Below are 19819 nucleotides of genomic sequence, written 5' to 3' on the forward strand. Positions count from 1 at the left end.
AATCTGGGACACATTATGTATCGAAAAACGACACAATAAGGACCAATACCTACAAGAACTGTCAAATTGCCACCCAAACCAATTAATACGCTCTTGAAGTGAGCAAGACAAATATGTGAGCTGCACCACCTCAGACAACATGTAACACCTGGTGACTATTCTGAGGAGCAACGGGTACTGCACCAGTTGCATAAGAAGTGTCAAGAGTCAATCCCTCTGCTAAGTTATATATCGGAAAAAGAAATGTTGAGTATGGCCTTTCTGCCACACATTCCCAGAGACGGGCAGAATTGCCTGTATACAGTGCAAACATGGCATAAAGGCTATTTATAAACGACAAAGATGATCGAAGAGCGTCTCAGATAGGCAAAGGAGAAAAGGGATCCCCACTTGCAATGTTGAGAATATACTGCACACCTGCACCTGCATTAAAGTCTATGTTGGAATGACTGCAAAATCAATCAACACAATGATCACCAAAGTGGCATTGCAGGTTAGGGCAGGTAGAGAATTCGGCTGTGGCAGACCATGGGCTGTGTGAAATCGGCAATATAGTAAAATTTGCCGACACGGAAGTTCATGCTGTAGAGAAGAGCTTGTTCAGAGAACCTACAGAAATACACAAACATGACAATATCTCCATCAGGAAAGAAAAAGTCTCAAGATGAATGGATAATGGATTCCCAGGCTGCAGTGAATGACTGTTGTAGGTAGCAGGGGGAGAATTGCACAGGAGAAGACCACAGAAAAGACCTCGGACGTTGGCACGCCAGGTACATAAAATCAGCAGCCGTGAACTTGACTCCAACATACCAACAGCACTGGAGGGCGACACTTTTGCAATTGTCAGTCACTAATGCTGACGAACCATCAGGAAAATCATCGAACAAAGATCAGCTAAAGAACCCGACATGGGAGGCAACAGGCATTTTGTCTGTCTTATAGTGATTGAAAAGACAATATTAGTCACACTAAAATATGCACAGAGGCATTTAAGCAATCATCATTTCCTTTACTCCATACTTGAATAGAACACAAATGGGCCTTAGTAGCTGGTACAACAGGAAGTACCATCTGCTATGCACTTGCTGAGTATGGATGAGGATGAGAATATAGATGTGGAACTTACCTGCAGCTGCAGGGTGTTGGTGGTGGTAGGCACCCTGGTGTTGATGAATATATTGAACAGCAGCAGCAGCCTGTTGAACAGCACCCGCCTGCTGCACGACATGGTGAGGTGCATGGGCATGTGGGGGTCCCAGCTGCTGTGTAGGAAGGATAGGGCACACCACAGGGAAAGCATGTGGTGGCGGGGGAGGTGGTGCCGGGCCGGGAGGGTGGGGCCCCTGAGGAGGTGGGGGCGGACCCTGCTGGTATCCCGCGGGGCCGCCAGGAGTTCCAGCCGCTGGTGACCCTCCAGGATGGTGGTGGTAAGTGGGCGCGCCCTGCGCAGCAGCGGCAGCGGCTGCTGCCGCATGTGCATGTGGAGGCCCTCCTGGGTTGCCGGCTGCCTGTGCAGGTGACGGGGTGCCTGGGCCGCCGCCCGAAGGTGGCGGCGGGGGAGGTGGCGCATGGTGGTGAGCGTGGTGGTGGGCGTGGTGTGGGTGATGCGGATGATGTGGGTGAGGTGGTCCGACAGCTGCCGCGTGAGCGGCCGGCACATACTGCAACTGGGGACCAGGTGCCGGCTGAGGTCCCGGGGACTCATGGTGGTAGCTGACTGACGTGGGAACAGCTCCTAGGGGCACAACACCACCTCCGTGTTGTGCCACCATTCGAACCATCTGCAAAATATTTTGTCTGTTTAGTGCTAATACCTAAATTATGTCATTAGTTGTTTGTTCAAACATCAGCAAATGACAAAATGATGGAAATTATACTACTGTTACAAGTCCCCTACAAAAATCCACTTATCATAATCACCTGGTTCCTTACTTACCACTTTAAGCTGGACCAAATTGAGCATGTGTATTTTGTCTATTCCTTGTAAACATAATAGGTTCTTCAAAGGATGCCATGTGAGATAGGGCACCCACTGATGGAGCTCGAGTCATGTCATAGGTGTGGTGTGCGTGTGATCAACGCCAATAAAAATGATTTGGTGTTAGTAACTTTGCAGTATGTCATCTCTAGATGGTGATGTGGCTTTACTCAATGTTAACTGACATTAAGTCTACTAAGGTGAACAAACAAGGCCGTATGAAGTGTTTAAAAAGTTGAATGTGTATACTGCTTTCCTTTTAATTTTTCGAGGAACGCACTACCATTCAAAGCATTGTGGCTGAAATTTCATGTGCAATAAGGGAATACCTGCAGACTGAATATTTATAATTAACTCAATAAACCTGGGGAGGGGGGGGGGGGGGGGGGAATCAGCTGATCTTTATAGGAAATAATGGAATCTACTAAACTGTATTGATAACATTGATGGAAAGTGCATTAGCATAAAGATAATAATTTAGGTGCTTCAGGTGCAGAGGGATTATTTTTAATGATAAAATTAATGTTGGAAGATGACGATTTTAAGTGAGGGGTGCTCAACATCACGGTCATCAGCACCCTGACAAAAAGTCAGCACACCAATCTCATAGGTGGGAACAAAGGCTGTCTCCACATGTAGATTAGTTTATAATGCATTCAAGTCTGCCTCAGTTCCCCACCAAATGAGGGATGATGACAGTTCACAAAATTTCACCACTCCTCTAACACTGGAATCAGTATTGGTGAGGATGGTGGGCCAATCTCCATCGAGACCGAGGGCTTCCCTAATGTCAGTACAAAAGACACATGTTGCGAAAAAAGGCTGAACTGAAAGTGGCACACCACAAACCTCACAGAGTGGTGGATGCTTGCACCAGAGGAGAAAGCCATGTGTTAAAGGGCTATGTCCAATGTGTAGCCTGGTAAGCAGAACCTCCTTCCAGTGGTGAAGCTGACATGAAGTCAACCTTGCTTGTGTGGTTGATTTCTGTGACCACAGTTTGTTTTTTGTCACCTTTAACCACTCACTCAGTCTCCGACTGATGCATATGCATATGTCAGAAAATGAATGGTGGTGTGCAATGGCATGGAACATTGATGGACAACACCATCCTGACATGCTTTCTTGGCTGCTTTGTCGGGTATGTCATTTCCCTGTATCCCGATGTGGCCAGGTACCCAGCAAAAGATCACCACCTGAGCCGCTGTAAGGAGCCATGGATGACCTGAATCAGCTGGTTTACTGGATATATTTGGTGAAGTGGAAGAAATGCCATTGATAGCAATGGCAAACAATGTGACACTGAGCTTACTGTGCTGGGGACCCCATTCTCTTGAACATAGCAGTCAGACAAGGCATCAGCAATGCGATATTAAAAGCAGTGGTCCTCGAGGAAAGATTGGATAAGAATGCCAGACATCCTTTTAGTTCCCATATATGAAGTTGGTGAAGGATGCTATGTACCTCAAAGTAGTGCTGTAGGCTTTTTACAGGTCAAAAAACACACATGGCTCCAGTATTGCCATCTCTAGTAGAATGAAGTTGTCAAGGGTGAAGCAGCTCAGGTGATACTGGGATTTGCGCAGCCAGACGAGGTGTCAGTTGACCATACATTCAAGAGTTGTCCCCATACCACCGGTACTACAGTGCTACAGTCCTTGCCTGGTTTCCATAATGGAATTAATATTGCGCCCTTCCAAGTTGTACAGTATTGTCCGTCAAGCAGATCTGATTGAAATGAGAGGAGCTGTCCTTTCACTTCAGGGCACTGATGACTACTGAGCATGGCATAATGAATCTCATCTGGCTGTGGAAAGAGCTGATTTCAATTTTCACGTGGAGAATGGAAGGTTGTGGACTTCCTCATTATGTGGGGAAAAAAAATGGAGCTTCCATATCTTCGCAATCCTACGGAACACCTGAAACGCAGAAGTTTGTCTGGATGATGCAGTGACTGTAAAAACTTATTCGGCTAAAACCTGAGCCATGTCTTTAGGCACTTCCACCAAGATGCCCTTGCCTGAAATCTGCCTTATTGATTCCCAAACTTGCACAGCAGAAGTGGACCGATTAATGGAAGTCGTGAATTCCTTCTAAAAATCCCTCTTCTGATCTTTTATCACTCGCCTCGCATGTGATCTTGCAGAGCTGAAGGCATGAAGGTTTTCTGTAGTTGGATTGTATTTGAAGTTCCGCAGAGCTGTTTGACTAATTGCCAAGTGACAGTTGGCATGCCACCAAAGAACAGGCCATTGTCTGAAGTGGTTGCTAGACTGGGGGATGGACTCTGCGGAACCCTGTTGGATCCAACAAATGATATAGGCCACTGTCTCCTGTGCAAAATTCTTTTGCTCCAAAATATCCTGTTGACTGTACTGCAACCAATTTGCCCCTTGGATCATCCATTGTAGCGGTCTCCTGTTGACCACCATCTGAGTCATTGGAATGTAAATCTGTAACCACTTCCCACTGAACCAAGTCTGCAGTAGCTGGGAAGCAAAAACAAAACTCAATAGCTGAAAAAGATCCTGTCACTGTGGAAAAGTGTGTCATCTGACCTGAGTTCAAAAGGTAGGTATTCTCAGAACGGATGAGTGGCTCGATAACTCGACCCCTGGCTTAATTGGTAACTGAGCCCCGCAGCACGTGGTATGCATTTAAGTATTCCACAAGGAGGAACAGGTGCGGGAGTGACTGAAAGAGTTCTGTCAGTGTGTCTGCATCTGAAGGATCATGAGTGAAAGATACAAAGAACACACTGTGATGTAAAATGGTGCTAGAATTTCCACGGCAACTGCTTGTACGGCTGTGGTAAGAGGGAAAGGAGATGAGTGGCACCTGTTATCAATGGAAACAGCCACTCCACCTTTAAACCTGTCTCCAGTAACATCGTCCTTCCTGTAAGAGTTTTAACCCCTTAATGCAGGTGTATCTCGGACTTTAAAATGAGTTTCTTGTACGCAGATTCAGAATGGTTTCTCCTGAACCAGGAGCTGTAATTATTCCAAACGTGATTGGTATCCATTTAAATTTCATTGCAACCCAGAAGTCCCTATGGGAGCCATTGATTAGGGATGGTTGGTGTTGTCTTTCTCCCACGGAGGCGGTGATTTACCCAGATGGTCAGGGGCAACATTAGCTGGTGCCCGGGCCTCCAGTTCCTCCAAGTGGAAATTCATACCCTCAAGAGTAAAGACCCCATCTGAGTGGAAGAGAGCTCGTCAATCCTAAAGTTTAACTGCCACTTTCTTCGACTTTGAACTACTTTTTGACGGACTTTTTCCTCACTTATGGAAGGAGTTGGTCATTTTGGTTGAGGGAATGGCTTAGTAGGCTTCTGATGGTGGGCAGCAGTACGTGGCTTAGGTCGTAAGCCCATTACTGATGGCTTCCAAATGATTTCTGGTTCAAGTGTAGCTTTTCCGTCACAGGTGTATATGCCCGTACTTTAATCTGTGGTCTGGGTTTTTGTGGAGGCATCACACTTGGCAACTGGCTTCTTAAGGGCCGAAGTAAAAAAAAAGTAGCAAACACTGGAGGTTGCATAGCTCTGAAAGCTTTTTTAGCTTCACCACAGGATATGCATCTCCTGACTTAACTCATAATTTTCCTTTTTCATCGTGAACCTCAAACTTTCTGCTCCATACTAGGTGATCTGTAGAGAAATTTATACGTTTTGGAGAAAGTACAAGACTTGCCTATCTCATGAGCTGAGCCTTCACAACTGCCACACATTGCCCTCCCATTACATCCCTTAGTGCTATAGCCAAATCTTTGACATCTGAAGCATCGCATTGGGTTAGGAACAACCTGGCGAACCTTAAGATGGATATAGCCTGCAAGGACGTGTTCAGGTAATTCTGGCGTGCTAAACGTTAGAATAAATGTTGCAGATTTTTCCAATGTTGCACTGACTCTCCTCTCTCCTCATATAGTTCTGTACTTCCGTGATGCTAATATATTCCAACAATATTGTACAGTGTCATTGCAGCTGCAAGAATTTCAGTCACATGTAATAGAACATTACTGGCCACTATAGCCTGGTAACGGTTGTGGCAATATGTTCCTGGTCCAGAAAGGTATACAAGGGCAGCAGAATTGCCACAAAATGCAGCAACAAGAGTTAGTGACAGTGATTGCACCTTCCCTCCTTTTACATTACATAAGGACTAATGTCTGAAATAAGAGAAATTAGACTTTGTGGATGTGGTTTTTTTTTTAAGTAAGATAAATGCTTCAGAAATTTTAACTAGTGTAATAATGTTGGTTACAAACTTGTTCTAGAATTTCACCAGATTGTCCAAACACCATTTTTGGTCTAAGAACTGCAAAAACCAATAGAAATATGAGAGTATATATACCAGTTACAATTCAACTGGCAACCACCTTTCAGTTTCCAGATACTGGTGATACATACAAAAGTTTAATGTACCTATTTAAAGAGCAATATTCATTAGTAAGTCTCATAGTACTAAAAGTATGCAATACTGTGGAAGGAGTGAAATGTTTCATTAGAGGAAATTTGAAGTAAGAACTGTTCACAATATCCATTACTGCTTCAAGCATGTCTCGATGTAGTATGAGACTCGTGGCATCAAATACAAACCATATGAGTCAAGAGCCACTTGAGCTTCCACTCTTCGTATGCAATTTTTTTTGCCACACATTTGGCGTTGGTTCAAAGACCTCTTAGTTTTTTCTCTATGTTTCATCAAACATGATTTCGACTCAGACCCATGATTGTAGCACTCCTGATAAGAGAAGTAGGAAACAAGGTGAGAGTGAGAGGGGAGTATTTAAAGAGGTAGATATTGCCCTGTAATACTAAATACTTCTCACCCTTTATAGGGAAACACTAGTATCTCGACAGCAACTGCCTGCTGCAACAACAGTGATACTGTCCATCCATTCTGCAAAATTGCCGCCTACTGCAGCCTCATTGTGGAAATGCTGATGGCAATGCTATTGTGGCCAAATATTGCTGTAGAATATGGCCTACTTAAACGCACCTTAAGTCACTCAGCAGAATAATGTAGGGTACCTTATTGAGAATTCGCTTCAAAAGTAAGAAAACCAACAGGAACCAACAAACATTGGAGTTGAGAAATCTGTTCTGTAATTTCTTTCACAGCCCAGGAGGAGCATTCTCTTTTCAGAACAAAGTATGTATGTACGAGTACATAGCTACATGACAGACACCAAAATGATATGACATTACATTAGATCCAGCAAAACAATTTGTTCATGGGTTTTATGGAAAATCGTCTTATTTTCTTCTTCTTCTTCTTCCGCAAATAATTTAAATAAATTTAGATTATTGTACCTGCCTATTGTACCTGTTCCTACATTCAGCACTAAAGTTCACGTCATGTAGGAAGGCGGCCCTATTTTCAGCCTTTCAGCCATTTTGGAGACTAAAGAACGAACTGCAGGAGCACGTGTCGGCAAGAGAACTGTACAAAGAATAGTAAACAAAAGTATCGGAGCTGTAAAAACCTGAGGAAAACTTGTTTTCGTGTGACCTGGAAATTATCAAAATTGCAAGAAACCTGCAATACAAATGGATGGTTTTGACTAAGAGATTTTAAAGTGCTCAATGTTTGAAATGTAAATAAGCAGGGAATACCCAGTATCACAAAAACTTGTTACAATTATGCCTGAGCAGATTGGCTTTAAAGGTAGCACTTCGTCAATGCAACGAATTTTAAGAGACATGTCAATGGCTACAGTGGTTCCTGAAATACGGGGAAGCCAAATCACTAAATTTAACATTGTCAGGATAGGATGTTCCAACTCCCCGTAAGATCTTTGGGAAGGGTATGTCAAAAGGGAGCTGGACAAGTTTTTGAAATGCCAAAATGTACTACAATAAATAAAATGTCTATAAAATGGCACACTGTACAATGTACTTGTGGTCAGACAGTCACAATTCCTGAAATACATCACTCTGGCCTGCAGAGGAGTATCGCAGTCTTGGGTCCATCGATAAACCATGAAAATACCCTGCGTTACACCACATACAAACAGACCTAACCTGCGGACAGATCAGTGAGACTATATCCGACAGGTAGGGCCTGCACATTAGTGGGAAACGACAGGCTGCAGAGTGGCAGGCCTGATCCGTTAAATATACGTGCAGAAATGACCTGCGGTTTTTGGCCATCGTGGAAATCCACTCATGTGGCCAGCTACTCGTGTTACAGACTCAATGTTGATGAAATGAGGCTGCGGTGATCAATCCATGCAACAGATATAACTTGCGCAAATACTCCGAGAACCAATACTAATGAGGACAGGTAGCAACTCACCATACAGATGATTGCTGAGGACAGGTAGCTACTCACCATACCGATGATTGCTGAGCCACAGATAGGCATGTAGAAAAGACAATCACACTCTCAGAACTAACTTTTGGGCCATACCCTTTGTCAGAAAATGAGAGCACACACTCATTCACACAATCACACAAACACAACTCAAGCACACGTGACTGCCATCTATGGCTGCAGCATCAACAGTCTCTCAGAATCAGATCCAAACAAACCACTCTGTATGCCTCCCTGCCACTCATTGGCAACTGGTAGGCTAGCAGCAAGAAGTGGTGGCAGCACTGACTGCAAGCTGAGGGGAGTGGAAGGAAGGGGAGAAGCAGTAGGAATGAGTGAGTAGGGAAGCAGTGCCTGTACGCAGCTGTGCCCAGCCAACGATGATGCATGACATCTCAGTAAACAAACCATTTCATCTACTGAGACAAAAACAAGATTTTTCCAGTGTTTTCTTCAAAGTTCCCTGATTTCCCAATTTCCAGAACTTGTGGCAACCCTGGATGAGCACGAGAACAAGATCTAACAACAAGTGAATTTGTAACATTCAGAATATGGAATTTCAGAAGTCAGTGAGTGGTAGGGAAGCTAGATAATCTGAAACAGGAAATGCATAGACTCAATTTAGATATACATATTATTCTATAGCGTCACATTTCAAAAGCTATTCTCTTCTTGTCAGAACTGCTTATAGCCACATCAGACTTCCTACAAGGCTACACTACACATAAATACTCCCACAAGATACTTCCTAACACTGCTATTAGATGTTAACAAATCTCCCTTTCTCAAAATTTTTTCCTTGCTGTTGATAGTCTGGTTTTTATATCCTTTCCATTTTGACCATCATCAGTTATTCTGCTGCACAAAAACTAAAAGTAGCCTACTTTTAGTATCACTTCCTAATTTAATTCCTCAGCATCATCTGACTGACCACAATCTATTGTCCTCGTTTTCCTTGCGTCAATATTCATCTTATAATATCTTTTCAAGACGCAACCCATTTTCCGTTCAACTGGTCTTGCAAGTCCTTTGCCACCTCTGAGTTTTCCCAATGATACTGCAATTCTGTCTCCCATAAGTCCAATCCCTCGTCCAAGTCGTGGGAGATGGGCAACGGCACAAAGTAGGGGATTGCCTTTAGGGGCGATGTACAGCGGGGACTTCGTGTGCCCCAGGACCGCTACGGTAGCTGAGAAGGCCCTATGGGAACCCTGAAACGTGACGGCTAACGGGGCTCTGGTGAAGCTGCGATAGGCCTAGCAAGCCAGTAGTGGATAAATCAACTGCTTTCAAAAAGGGAACATGCCTCGGATCACGGAACGGATTTAAAGGAAACGGACCAAGCAATGGAAAAGGATTACGAGATGGTTTACGGCTGGGCACCTTAAACGTAAGGACTCTAACTGGGAAGTTAGAAGAAATTGTAGAAATGATGGAAAGGAGGAAATTGGACATCTTGGGACTTGCTGAGACTAGGTGGAGAGGAGTTGGTGAAAAACCACTAAGTAAAGGATGTAAACTGTACTGGATAGGGAATGAGAGGGGAAGGAATGGAGTGGCAATAGTGGTCAGAGAGGGTCTGCAGGAGGAGGTGGAAGGTATCAATGATCGAATGATAAAAGCCAGAGTACGGGTGAAAGGAAAAAGCATTGAAATCATCCAAGCATATGCCCCACAGGTGGGGTGTACAAAAAAGGAGAAGGAGGAATTTGAAGATGACATGCAAAAGCAGCTAAATGGAGGTAATCAGATTATAATAGGGGACCTCAATGCACATGTTGGCACAGACAGGAAAGGATTCGAGGAGATAATGGGACCAGAGGGCTGGGGGAACCGAAATAGAGAAGGAAAATTGTTGCTGGAATTCTGCAAGAGGAATGGGCTGGCGATCGCAAATTCGTGGTACAAGAAGAGGAGTAGTCACAAAATAACTTGGTACAGTGGGGACTGGTCCCAAACTTCAGTAGTAGACTATGTACTAGTGGATAGGCAGATGATGAGCAGCCTCACAGATGTTAAGGTCATACCATCTGAGGCCTTAGACAGCGACCATCGGCTGTTGGTAGCCACCCTAAGAGAGAAAAAAGATAGGAGGGCAACAGATATACAGGAGAAAAGGTTGAAGACATGGATGCTGAAAGAGGATGAACGGAGGACCCAGTACCAGACACTGATCAGGAAGAAGCTGCCAAAGGAAGATCAGAGAACAGTGGAAGAAGAATGGGGCGATTTTAAGAGGGCTCTAGTTGAGGCAGCTGAGACTGTGTGCGGAAGAACTAGCACAAAGAGGAGAAGTAGGGAAACCCCATGGTGGAACAACATATGTAAAGAGGCAGTACTTCGAAAGAACAAAGCCTTCAGAGAATGGTTCCAGACCCGAACAGAGGAAGCTAGGGTAAAATATAAGGAAAGCAAGAAAGCGGCACAGACCATAGTAAGGGCGGAGAAGAAGAAGTGGATGGAAAAATGGACAAGAATGTTAGAAGAGGACAGTGAAGGGAACAAAAAAGTACTTTACACCATGGTAAGAAATAAGAGGAATGACAGAAGCGAGTGCCTGAGGATCATGGATAATAATGGAAGAGTTGTGGAGGAAATGCATGAGCTCAAAAAGATTTGGAAGGAGTACTTTGAAGATCTGTTGAATGCTGCCAAGCAGGTAACTAACAGCGATGGAGAGCCTAAGGCAGCAGACGATTATAATAATGGGGAAATTGATGATCTAACTTGGAATGAAGTGGAAGAAGCCATAAAGAGAATGAAAGGGGGCAAGGCACCAGGGTGGGACGAAGTAACAGTGGATATGATACGAGCAGCAGGAGAAGTAGGAACCCAGTGGCTATACAGAGTGCTGAGGGTGGTGTGGAAGGAGAACAGAATTCCTGAGGATTGGAAGAAAGGAATTATAGTCCCGATCTTCAAGAAAGGGGATAAAAGGAGATGTGAGAACTACAGAGGAATCACCCTGCTATGCCACTGTGGAAAAATCTATGAAAAGATGCTGGAGAAGAGAATAAGAAGCAGTATTGAAAGTAGACTGCAAGAGGAGCAGTACGGTTTCAGACCGGGAAGATCAACAACGGACCTCATATTTGCGGTAAGGCAACTGCAGGAAAGGCACTATGAGTACGGGAAGGACTTAATCATGGCCTTTTTGGATATTGGGAAGGCGTATGACAGTATCTGTAGGGACAAGCTCTGGGATGTGCTGAACGCAAAAGGGATAGATGAAGAGATTACACGAAAAGTCAGAAAAATGTATGAGGGAAGTGAGAGTTGTGTGAAAGTGGGGAGGGAACGTACTGCATGGTTCAAGCTGGAAAATGGGCTGCGACAGGGAAGTGCACTTTCGCCTTTATTGTTTATTATTGTTATGGATGAAATCCTACAGCAAGTATCAGTTGCAATTGGAGATCATAAAATGAAAGCAGTGCTTTTTGCCGATGACCTGATGTTATGGGGAAATTGCGTGAAGGAGGTGCAAGAGCAGTTAGATGCATGGGAGGCAACGGCAGCACAATATGGAATGCATTTCTCTGCAAAGAAAAGTGAAATAATCGTCACAACAAGGAAGAAGAATAGGCCAAATGTGGATATAACTTGTGGAGGGGAAAAACTACAAGTGGTAGAGAACTTCAAGTACCTGGGAAGCGTGATTGAAAGTAAGGGGGGAAACGCAATGGAAATAAATGAAAGATGCAGAAAAGCAGGGCAGTTCTACAAATGCATTAGGGGGCTTATTTGGAGCAAGGAGGTGCCACAGAAATCCAAGGGAATTATATACCGAACCTACTTTGTCCCCATATTGACATACGGAAGTGAGACATGGGTAATGCACAAAAGCGACAAAAGTAGAATACAGGCTAGTGAAATGAAGTTCCAGAGGAGCAGGTTGGGTGTAACAAGACGAGACAGATTGCGAAATTTGTATGTGAGGGAAAGACTAAAGGAGGAACCAGTACAGGACAGGATAGAAAAATCAAGACTGCAGTGGTATGGACACATGAAGAGAATGGATGAGGGAAGAATTCCAAAGAGGATGTTTGATCTGCAACTGGAGGGGAAGAGGCCCAGAGGAAGACCAAGAGATAGATGGGTGAAGGGAGTGAAGGAATGTGTGATGAGAAGAGGAGAGAACTGGACGAAGGTGGAAGAGGGGGAATGGTGGAAAGACAGAACACGGTGGAGAGGCTTGTGTTCCCGACAGACCCAGCCAGTGGCTGGAAACTGTCCAAGATGATGATGATGATGATGACTGCAATTCTGACGAAGTTCTTATTTCTCCACCCTGAACTTTACTTCCCTTTCCAAATTTCCACTGGTTTCCTTCACAGCTTTATCAATATACAGATTGAATAACATCAAGGGTAGGTTACAATCCCTTCTCAATTCTTAACTAAAGCTTCCCTTTCACGTTCTTCAACTCTTACAACTGCAGTATGGTTTCACTCCCTGAATTTTATCCCTGCTACCTTCAAAATTTCCAAGTGGATACCCACTCAACATTGTCAAAAACTTTATCAAAATCTACATATTCTACAAACATAAGTTTGCTTTCTTCAACCTAACTCCTATGTTAAGTCCTCTCATCAGCAATGCCTCATATATTTCTACCTTCCTAAGGTATCCAAACCTATTTTCCTTCCTCAGGTCAGCTTCTAGCAGTTTTTCCATACTTCTATAAATAATTTGACCAGTATTCTACAACTATGATTTATTAAACTGATAGTTCAGCAGTATTTACACCGGTAGGGGCTTGCCTTCTTTGGAATCTGAATTATTACATCCTTTCTAGGTCTGAGGGTATTTTGCCTGTGTCGTACCTTCAACGTGAGTTGGAATAATTCTGTCATGGCTGGATCTCCCAAGGCTCTCAGTAATTCTGAGGGAATGTCATCTTCACCAGGGTGCCTTGTTTTCTTCACTTAAATCTTTCAGTGCTCTGTTACATTCTCACAATTTTATTTTCCTCTCATCTTCACCCATTTACTCTTCACTTCATTTTATTATTTACTTATTTATTCATTCATTCAAATAACTCTTTTGCAGTGTTCGATACATCAATTTTGGTTTTGCTTTATGTTTAACATTCATTGCTCCCAGATTCATCTTTTGAGAGTGGCACTCCTTTTCTTCCTAGATCCACTTGCTGCCAGTTGAAGATAGCTCTCTTTCCTGAACACCTACCTTCTTTGTTGCTTCTTTAAAAGTATTCTGTTATTTATTAGATCCATTTTCATTCCAGAGTTGTTCTTAGCTCTGTGGGTTTAGTTTGGCAAGTTGAAGGTCTACTTGATTAGTCTGTTATGCATTTTGTATGTGTGTCCATAACACTAGCCTCTAGTCTCTAGTCTACAACAGTTTGTTGTAGATACTGTGATATGAATTTCAAGATTTTTAAGGGCATCATTCATATTTCTCAAACTATTTCTAGTCTATTTTGTCTGCTTCTTTCTGCAGTTCTGTGGTTTGTTTTGCTGCATTACCCAGTGAAACAGTAATTAATGCCATATCACCTGCAAAGGCTAGACATTACGGTGATTTTATACAAGTTTCTTATTAGTAGCACACCCTCAGTATTGGCAGATTTTCTCCAGTCTCTCACTACCTTCACTGATGTGCAGCTGAAAAGTGTAAGTGACAAAATAATCATCTTTTCTCACTACAGACTATTTCAAAAGCCTTTAACAGTTCGCCATAAATGCCACTTTTGCTGGTGTCTTTGTTAAAGTTCCTTTAATTAATTATTTTTTTAAATGGAGTACAAATTTATTTATAATGTTCATTAGGGTATTTCTATCAATTGAGTCATAGGCCTTTTTAAAATCTACTCAAGTTATCACATATTTCAAGTTTCTGATTTTCCTCATTTCTATTATGTTCTCTGCAAAAGACTTTCCTTCCAAAATCCTGCTAGGTGTTCTCCTAGTGATATGTCAAGTATTCCTTCAACTCTCTTCAAATGTGCCATGGAGAAGATCTCAGATGTCATGGCCAAGAGGGAGATTCCTCATTAATTGTTAGGATCTGTTTTTTTTCCCTCTTTTATGTGGATGTGTTAATGCTGTTGTCCATTCTGATGGTAATCTGTCTGTTATCCAAATTCCATTAATGATTTCTGTTAGACCTGCATAATGTTGTAACTAGGGTGTTTCCATAATTCAGCAACTATACTGTCTTCCCCTGATGCTTTGTTATTTGTAAGCTGTCTCGACATTTCTCTGATTTTATCTATTGTTGGTGTCTTCGAGCCTGGTTGTATTTGGATCATGTTATCAAATTTAGACGACATTATGAAAAGGACAAATTGTTATTCACCATATGGAGATTTTGGGTCACAACAGGCACACTAAGGAGACTGCTAAACATGCGAGCTTTCAGCTAAAAGACCTTCTAAAGTACACAACACACACACACACACACACACACACACACACACACACACACACACACACAAGCACAAAGGCACACACACAACCATTATCTCTAACCAGAGGCCAAACTGGGAGAAGCAATCTGCATGGTAGGGGTAAGGTGGAGGTTGGGGAGGGGAAGGGATAGCAGTGTACGAGTGAAGGACAGTAAGGTGCTGATTGTGTGAGAATGCTGGGACATGTTAGGATAGAGGAGCTACGTACAGTCTGAAGGATAGACTCTGTGTGTGTGTGTGTGTGTGTGTGTGTGTGTGTGTGTGTGTGTGTGTGTGTGTGTGTGGGGGGGGGGGGGATGTGACGGCAAAGGAGAGAAGTAGAGGAGGGAAAAGAAAAAGAAGTAGAGGAGGGAAAAGAAAAAGAAGTAGTGGAGGGGAAAAAAGGAGGGGGGGGGGGGGGGGGGAGATATACTAGTGGCTGTGTTGGTGGAATAGAAGGCTGTGTCATGCTGGAGTGGTAGCAGGGAAGGGGATGGGTGAGCGAAAGACAGCGATTAATGATGGTTGAGGTCAGAGAATTATGGGAAAGTAGTATATATTGGGCAATTCAGAAAAAGCTCGTTTTGGCAATCAAGATTCAGATAGTGCAGATTGTGAAGCAGTTACTGCAATGAATACCCTGTTGAGCAGCGTGCTCAGTAACTGGGTGGTACAGTTCTCTCTTGGCCACAGTCTGTCAATGGCCATTCATGTGGACAGATAGCTTGTCGGTTGGTTAGACCTAGATGTAAGACCTATCCCATACATCCTCCCACCACCACCACCACCACCACCACCACCACCACCAGTACTGTCACAAGCATTACCTATCCCCTCAAAGGCAGGACTAATTGTGAAATAAGTCTTGTGATCTACAAACTGAACTGCAGCAACTGTGTTGCGTTCTACGTGGGTATGGCAACCAACAACCTGTCTGTCCACATGAATGGCCACTAGCAAACTATGGCCAAGAGACAACTGGACCATCCAGTTGCTGAGCATGCAGCCTAACACAACATTCTTCACTTCAATGACTGCTTCACAGCCTACAGCATCTAGATCCTTCCTACAAACACCAGCTTTCCTGAATTTTGCAGGTGGGAACTGTTCCTGCATTATATCTTATGTTCCAGTAAAGACTCTGGCCTAAACCTTCGTTAGTCTGTGTCCTTCATCCATCTATCCCCTACCCTGCTCCCACTCCAGCACTACACAGCTTTCTATTCCACCAACACACAAGTCTTTTCCCCCCTCCTCTACTACTACCTACTACCCTTTCCCCCTCCCCTCCCAACTAACCTCACAACTTCACCAAACTGCCCCAGCCTGTCGCCGAGCGAGGTGGCACACTGGACTCGCATTCAGGACGACGACGGTTCAAACCCATGTCCGACCATCCCAATTTAGGTTTTCTGTGATTTCCCCAAATCACTTCAGGCAAATGCCGGGATGGATCCTTTTGAAAGGGCAGGGCAACTTGCTTGCCTAACTCAATGGGACCAATGATCTCGCTGTTTGATCCCCTCCCCCAAATCGACCAACCATCCTAGCCTTTCACCATAACATCCCTGCATGTCCCCACAAGCACCACTTTATTGTCCCCCACCCTTACCTTGCTATCTCTCTCCCTTCCAACATCAGTCTCCCCTTTACCCCCAGCAGGCAGATTGCTTCTCACATCATGCACAGCTGCTCAGCCAGAGATAGTGGTCATGTGTGTGGGTTGTGCTTGGATGAATGTATGTGTTGGCTGCTTTAGAAGAAGGCCTTTTGGCTAACAAAGCTCACATGCTTAGCAGTCTTTTTGGGTGCCTGTTTATGAGTCAACATCTTTACATTGTGAGCTGCAATCAGTTCTTTTCATAACACGTGATTATTTCAGCCAATATTTTCCATTCCTTGTTATCAAAATTAAATTTTTCTTTTCGTGGCTTGGAGTTTTGTAGTTAGTTGAAGTAGTCCACTAGTATTTTGCAGTTCTCTGTTGTTATATAAAGTCTATAAACTGTAAAATTGATGGCTTCTTTATTTTTGAATGTTTTATAAAAGTCTCTTGTGTTCCGCTTGAAGCAAGATTCAACTGACAACTGATCTTTTATATGCAGTAATCTGATCTTTTTGAGACCTTTTGATGCAAGTTTTCTGACCTTTATAAAATTTTTGTTGTTCTTATTTCTGTGTCCAGCAAGCTTGTTACCTATTTTCAATTAACTCATCACAATAATCATTCAACCAGGCAAGTTTCTGTTTCTTTTTAGGAGGAATAGTTCCTCCTGTTATCTTTATAAAATCTTTTTGAAGTTATTCCCTACCACATTAACACAAGTCTATGTGTGAAATAGTTCCACAAATGAAGAGAATGAAAGACTGTATGAGTTACGGAATATTATCCAGTTAAGGGTGTAATGGGTCACTGGAATTCAGTAGTAGGAAAAGGTATCGAAGGAAAAATAAATGTGGACTTTGGTGGTGGTGGTGGTGGTGGTGGTGGTGGTGGTGGTGGGAAGAGGGAAACAAAAGAAGAAGTAGTAGTTCACATAGAGCATAACTTAACCATTGCTAACACTACAATTAATGCATTCACTATGCTTAACTTACCTGCGTTACTATTTTCTCATAAGCTACTAGGTGGGCCAACCCTACACCTGGTTCTCCTGTCGCTGCACTTCACTAATTCCCAACCTATGCATTTCCCTTTTGTAAATTCTCTACCCTACCTACCCGATTAAGGGATCAAACATTCCACTCTTTGACCCACAGAATGCTGATAATAGCAAGTACATTTTTCAAAAACAAGAGAAGAAGGTATCCTAGGGAGAGGCCTGGAGACATGGGAAGATAATAGATAGATTACATAATTGCAAGAGAGCGATTCCTACATCATATACTCAGGTCACAATTTTGTGAAGAAGATCAGGCCTCAGTTTAAAGATATGTCAGGAAGAACCAAAGGGAAGTGAGGTGGGATACTACAGTACAGAGAATAATGATATTAATTTTAATTTCTCGAAGGCTTTAGATACTGCAATAATTCATACCGAAGTAGGCAGTTCAGTTTAAATGGGACGGACATCACTAAAAAGTGCAATCACAGAAGTGTAAAGTACAAGGAAAGTAACCATGAAGAAACCTTGGGTGACAAGAGAAATGGTTTCAACTGATTTAGACAAGTCGAAGAGATAGAAATGTTCAGGAAAAGAAAGGAATACAGGAATGTAAGTCACTCACAAAATGAAATTAATACTGCAAGGAAACTAACGCAAAATGCCTGCAGGAAAAACAGAAGTTTTAAAGGTAATGGTTGTTGGAAGCACAAATTCACTTCCGAGGAAAGTCAGAATAACTTTCAGTGCTATTAAAAACAAGGTTGTCAACATTAGGAAAGCAAAATGAACCCTAATGTTACAAGAGGGGATAGCTTCCACCATGGGAGGAAAAGCCTCCTGACATGACAGAGGATTAGATGTCTACCTGGAAGACAGAGTGTCCAGAGTCTGACAGAGTTATGGAATACTTGCCATCAAAAAGAGCAGAACAGAAGATAACATACCTTTAGAATGTCTAATATCATTTGGGGGATGGCAACCAATTATTAAAGATAGTACCTAGATTTTATAAGACTCTTGGAAGAATATCCACATAATCCAAAAGATAGCAAGAGACGGTAAACATGAGAATTTTATTGTGTCTTTTTGTTGTGCCTGTCTGCAACTCAGCATCTCCACTATACAGTGAGTAGCAACTTTCCTTCTCATAATATTGTTAAATGTGAGAACTACTGCACAATCAGTTGGGCATTTCATGGAAGTTACTGTCTACAGTAATATGCAGACGAATGGAAAAGAAAACTGATGATCTGTGAAGTGACTATCACTTTGAGTTTAGAAACAGTAAAAACCACAGATGCAGTTCTGAGGCTGTGCTTGACAAGGCAAGCATGATTAGAAAAACTCTGAACTAAAAACACAATGGACAATTGAATGTGGTGATGCAAGATGTTTGGAATTCTCAGAAAAAACAGGGATGTGCTACTGGGAAATATGAGAAACATACAATACGTGCAAGAACAAAGAGGGGCCAATAAAAGTGGAAGACCAGGAGAGAAGTGTTCTGAAAGGGTGTGAGTAATTTAAACAAAAATCAGTCTCAAGTTAGCTGCCAAACTGTACTCTTCTTACAAACAATGAATTGTCTGGGAGGCATAAAACATACATTTTACACTGTACTCCACATTCTGTAACTTAAGCTATTATTTCAAAATGATTCAACGTGTGATACGAGATTCACTTTAAGCACTACTTGAGGCTGAAAAAACTGCAGCATGGGACATGAATCTTCTAAATAATGTTGCAATTAAAGACTATTTTATTGGACCAACTATAATATTATGCACTACTCTACTTGATGTAATTAACATTTAAATACCTGCTGCTGATGGTATGGCTGAGGTGTCATATGACCTGGAGGAGCATACGGCACTGTAAACTGCGAATGCATCGGGGCAGGTGCTGGGGCAAGCAGCGGCTGCCCTGTAGCTGCTGCTACCGACATCTGGGATGCAATATCATTCCGGTGCGGCATCACCTGGACTGTTTGGACAATACTTATTTTACTTAATTCTGTACTCAAAAATCTGATTTTCTTTTTAGCACCTAACAGTTGCACACACAACATTAACTCTTCAACATAATTTTTTTATCGAAATAAAGCTAAAACTATCTGGTTCAGGATTACAATGCAGCAAAAATCCTCTTTTACACTCTTCAAGGAATATAAAACATCAATAAACCATTTTATAAGTTGTACTGGCCCTTAATTTGAAACTTTCGGTTCTTAAGTTTGATATTCCATGATCACATTATTTTTTGCTTTAGGAAAAAACACAATTCTCAATGTGTTTCAATTTCTTCTGGTGAGTTTTTCTATCTTGTTTTCTAGATCATAAATATATTCAAAAGTCTTGATGTGTACATAAGCAGCAGAGATATATATCTTTATATGTCCACTGCTACATTTATTAAAACTTAAGAAGTAGTCCAAAAGTGACAAAGACATGGATATACAAATCATGAAACTTGCTACATTATACACTTTTTATTAGAA

The 19819-nt window shown here is 42.5% G+C and overlaps 1 protein-coding gene across 1 annotated transcript in view; it reads right to left on the reverse strand.

Annotated features, from left to right (window-relative positions):
- Positions 1-19819, reverse strand: part of LOC124711848 (ataxin-2-like) — a 141373-nt gene that overhangs the window by 20308 nt on the left and 101246 nt on the right. The window contains exons 11-12 of the mRNA XM_047242074.1: positions 19142-19305; positions 1130-1784 (exon numbers count right to left, since the gene is read on the reverse strand). Coding sequence (XP_047098030.1) covers positions 1130-1784; positions 19142-19305 — 819 coding nt within the window. The remainder of the gene's footprint in view (positions 1-1129; positions 1785-19141; positions 19306-19819) is intronic.

This window comes from Schistocerca piceifrons, chromosome 8 (genome assembly GCF_021461385.2).
Source record: "Schistocerca piceifrons isolate TAMUIC-IGC-003096 chromosome 8, iqSchPice1.1, whole genome shotgun sequence".
In the NCBI taxonomy this organism is placed as follows: Eukaryota; Metazoa; Arthropoda; class Insecta; order Orthoptera; family Acrididae; genus Schistocerca; species Schistocerca piceifrons.